Raw genomic sequence first — 4,485 nt, 5'->3', positions numbered from 1 at the left:
CCGGGAACGCCGTGTGGAGGTCTGAGGTCTCGGGCGCGGCTCAGGAGCATCAAACCCGGCTCTGAGGAGCATCAAACCCGGCTCTGAGGAGCATCAAACCCGGCTCTGACAGAGACCAAGCCCGGCCCTCTGCCGCTCTGCCTTGGGTCCCGCACCCACCAGGGGGAGCAGCAGCCTCGCCCGGCTGCGGTGTTTGAGCGAGTTGAGCTCCATTCGAAAACTGGTAATAAAAACTCGCTGGAATGCTTTCTAGTTGTTGAAAGGTCTTCTTTTTCCTTTGTGAGCTAAAATTTAAAAAAAATAGTTTAAGAAAAGAAAGAAAAAAGAAAAAAAGCCCTAAGCTTCCGTGTCAAGCGATACCCTCTAACATGCAAAAGGACCAAGAAATTATTGTAATAGACCAGTAATCAAATACATATTCACTATGCAGTACAGTCACACAAATATCGTTCTACCGTTGATAATTAGCACAGAATATGTAAAATACAGGTATTAGTGACCAGTAGGGTTTTCTCGTTTGGGTACTTCCAGCAGCTGCTTAAGACAGCGGGTTTGCCTTTCCTGCCCAGCTCTGGGTAGCACACGAGGGACTCGGCCAGGCAGGGAGTCTTCAGCTTCCTCTGTCTTCAAACTGGGCTAAATGTTCATGAAGGGAAGCCACAAGCCCCTAACATGTTTTGTTTCATTTGGTGTGCTAAAGCCCTCCTAGTGGACTCAGCTCTCCCTCTGGGTATTTTCTTTCTCAATACACGTTAGATCTCAGGGGAGTCCTTTCAGTGAATTTTTATGCATAACCCTAACAATTCTTCTAATGTGTTTTCAGTGGGTGGCCCATGGTAGCAGCTGTTAGATTTCTTTTGCTTTAGTTCTGTGTTTAGCACTTTTAGGAAGCTCGGCTGTTATTTGGTGCCATCTCAGCAACTCAGTAGCATGAACATCATGGTCACTGTTATCATAACCTCATAATCTCAATGAACTCCTTTGTAAAGGTATGGACCACGGTATTTCTGAACGATACAAAATTTTTAGCATAAATTTAATCTTAACTGTTTGTTTTCTTCTCAGATGACAGGTTGCAGTTGTTAATATTTGCTGGTTCCAAAAAGTGAAGACGTCGTTTCACGTTTCAGTTGCACAGATGTATTTATTTTGACAGTGATAAGAAGCACCAAAGATGAGAACAGTTACCGTTCTGTTTTACTGCCACAGAGTGGTGAAGATTTATTTTCAGAAAGACAAGAGAAGGCAGAAAAGAAAACTGCAGCTGCAACATCTTTGCTAGAAGGTGGAGAATAAAAATCAAGGCTTCAGTAATATTGGTCCATGGAATTCTAACCAGTCTCTGATGATATTTCCCCAAGGCAGAAGAAACATATACCTAAACTGTATTGTTCTTCACAGCAGGTCCTGCCCAAACTTAAGAAGAGTTTATAAGAAAAGAGAATTAAAACAGAAGGAAAGAAAAAACGAATTACAACAGAGAAATAAAATAATTTATGAAGATAGACTGGATGCTGAGGAAATTGTATTTTCTTGGCTGTCTCTGATTATGTTTATCTTACCTCACTAATATGGGAGCAAAGTATTGATAACAATACCCACTGTTATATTATACACTTAGTATGAATCACAAATGCAGGAGATGTTAATCGTGATTAACACCATTCCTGGAGAAGGGGAAAAAATCAAACAAAGTTGTTAATTATTTTTGGAGAGGAAAATAAAAATCAAAGAAAGTAAATTCCCTTGCCTTTACTTTTTAAAAATCTGGAACGTTTCTATATAACAAAAATGAAATATCAAAGATGAGATTTGCAAATAAAGTGTATTATCAAGTGTGAACAAAATAATTCAGTTCAATAAGTGCATGAAGAATGAGGGGTGAAAGGGCCTTAGCACAGTCAGAGATATACAGAAATGTGAAGAGGCTTCTATACATAGACAGCCTAAATTACTCAAAGGACAGGATGTTGCTAAGCTCAGCTCAGCCAGAAAACTAATTTGATTATACTTATTGAAGCCTAATAGCTGGTGAAAAAGTAGTATCTTGGGGTAGCAGGGGGAGAACAAATGTCAGCTTGTTACTCCTGACACCCCATCAGCCATTTCTCTAATATCTGTATGCTGCCTGGAACAGCATGTTAAGTTTTGTTAAATAGGGTCACTGAAGACAAAGATGGGAGGTTCACTTGGAAGGATCAGCTCCCACATTCATACATTATTATATCAAACACAAAGAACAGATGTAGTCCCATGGAGTGATGGATACTCTCTGCTTTCCCAGACACTGGGTACGTGAAAGCTTCTAAAGCACTCAAGGAAATCACCTCACCCAGCCCTGAAAACTGCAGTGTAATTCTATGTGTGTCCCAGTGAAAACTTTCAAGGAAAATATTTCAGAGAGGTATCAGTTACTTCATCTTGCCAAGGTTTTACATTTTCCCTGACACAGTATGTAACCCCTTTCTGTAGTGGTATGTAAATCAACTCCAGGTGATTTGCCTCTTCAAATATAAGATCATGAAAGCAAATACAAAAAGATGGTAACATATGACCTCTGAGAAGAGCAGAAATCAAGGGATTAACTTCTAATGAAGTGTATGGGAATTTAAGGTACAGAACTGAAGATGATGCTAAAATCCTCCTTTCGGGTTGGAATGGATAAGAATAACACGCAAATGCTCCTGCATATAATCCACTGAGTACACTTAGAGAGTCACGTTTCAGAAATATATTGAAAAGCTGTCAAGAAGAATGACTGATTTAATGAACTGTGTCAACACATTTGCAGGAAGCACCAGGTTGTAATTTGCTCTGCTTTAGTGACATTTTAAGCAACTGAAAAAATGCCTTTACACTGAGTATTAAACTGTACAATGTTATCGTTTTTTAGTATACGAGTCTATTTTGAACAAAATTTATCCAGTTCTTATCTCCTTACCTGTACTTTAGACATTATTTTAAAAATGTATTCATACAACAAGGAAATAGTCTGCTTTCTCCAACTTATGCCTTAGTGCTTTAACTTATTTTCTTCTACCCTTGCCATTTCTAAAGATCTTCTTCATCCTAATATTTGCTTACCTGGGGAGGAGGGACAAAAGACTTGCTTTGTCACCGTGAAGGGGTAAATCACCTGAAGTTTAAGGCCTCTGAACACATTCTGGGTGGTTAAACAGGGAAAGCTTTTATTGTGAGTGGACACAATGAGGCAACTAACATGAAAGTGTAGGAGAATGCGTAACTGAAGAGGAGAAAACTGTCAGCTTGGTAATGGTCAAAGAACTGCCTAAATATATCTCCTACTTACCATGTCAAACTTGCTTATTTTATTAGCTTAGCTATATGAAGATGTGGGGGTGGAAGGGAAAGCAAGCCACTGAATTCCCAAAGCTTGCTGCATTTCTGACCACAGAAGACTGGCACTCCCTGTGCTCAGATTGTGAGACACATCTGACCTCAACTCCTCAGTTGCTCATGGGGAGCTGGGCCAGTGCAAAGTCACTTATGATGAAAAGCCTGCTTTCAAGAACAGGTGATGCTGACAGAAGATTTCATTAAATCAATAAATTCTGTGAGCCTTAATTCTGTGGATTTATGTTTCAGTAGCACCTATGATCATTAGATGAGATTTTTTTTTTTTCCCCATAACTGGGTACTTATTAGGTCTCTCTTCAAAGCAGATTTTTTACCTGTGTGTTGTGAGCTCATACTGCAGTCTCCCTTAGGGCTGGGCTACACTCGCAGTTCTTCCCTCCTCTGGTGCACACTTAAATAAACTTGTTACGGTGTTGCTCCTTGCAAGACCTCCTCTTGTTAAGGTATCACTGACACTGGATAATGATTACTGATCTATCTGGGGTCAACTGTCCTGCTTGCATTTCCTCTCTCTCTCTAGTTCATCTGGCTTGTTTCTTCTTGGAAATGTAAGGAGACACTCAGAAGCAGATTTTTTCTGTGTTTATCCTTTTCACCTAGCATGTCACTGGACCAAGAGGTGTATGCTTCTGCTGGCATCCCACGAATAACTGATAATTCAGTTAGTTTTCACCCCATTTGGAAGCAAGGATATGACTTACAGAATGGAGAAAGCTAGTGAGTCCCAGAAATGGGCTAGTATCCAAAAGTTCAAGGAATCTCTTCAGGAAAAGCAGATACCTGAAAACAATGGGGGTTTGGTGGTGGAGGTTGTGCAGTTTCTAACTTTGCTGAAAGAGGTACACATGGTATGGTGAATAAATTGAAAATGCTGCTATATATAAATATTAACAAAATAGAAAACATAGTAGAGATATTCACATTAATTTAGTAGGAACGAAGAAATCTTGAAACTGAAAATCAGGAAACTTGATGATGCAAAGAAATACTTCAGACATGACCCTCTTGTTTGGGTTAGATCTTAAAAGAGCGGCCACTACTAACTCTTCAAGCAGTAGCCGGAGTCCTGCTGTGCCCGAATCTCTCAGCGGGCACATTTGGGCAGCA

At 40.0% G+C, this 4,485-nt stretch overlaps 1 protein-coding gene across 1 annotated transcript in view; it reads right to left on the bottom strand.

Annotated features, from left to right (window-relative positions):
• Positions 1-213, bottom strand: part of RPP30 (ribonuclease P/MRP 30kDa subunit) — a 15,146-nt gene extending 14,933 nt beyond the window's left edge. Inside the window, exon 1 of the mRNA XM_010000107.1 lies at positions 100-213. Coding sequence (XP_009998409.1) covers positions 100-213 — 114 coding nt within the window. The remainder of the gene's footprint in view (positions 1-99) is intronic.
• Positions 214-4,485: the final 4,272 nt, after the last annotated feature.

The sequence above is a fragment of the Chaetura pelagica genome, unplaced genomic scaffold, assembly GCF_000747805.2.
Source record: "Chaetura pelagica isolate M959 unplaced genomic scaffold, ChaPel_1.0 scaffold436, whole genome shotgun sequence".
Taxonomy (NCBI): domain Eukaryota; kingdom Metazoa; phylum Chordata; class Aves; order Apodiformes; family Apodidae; genus Chaetura; species Chaetura pelagica.
Note: the sequence above shows the minus strand (reverse complement) of the source record. Positions and strands in the feature narration are given on the sequence as shown.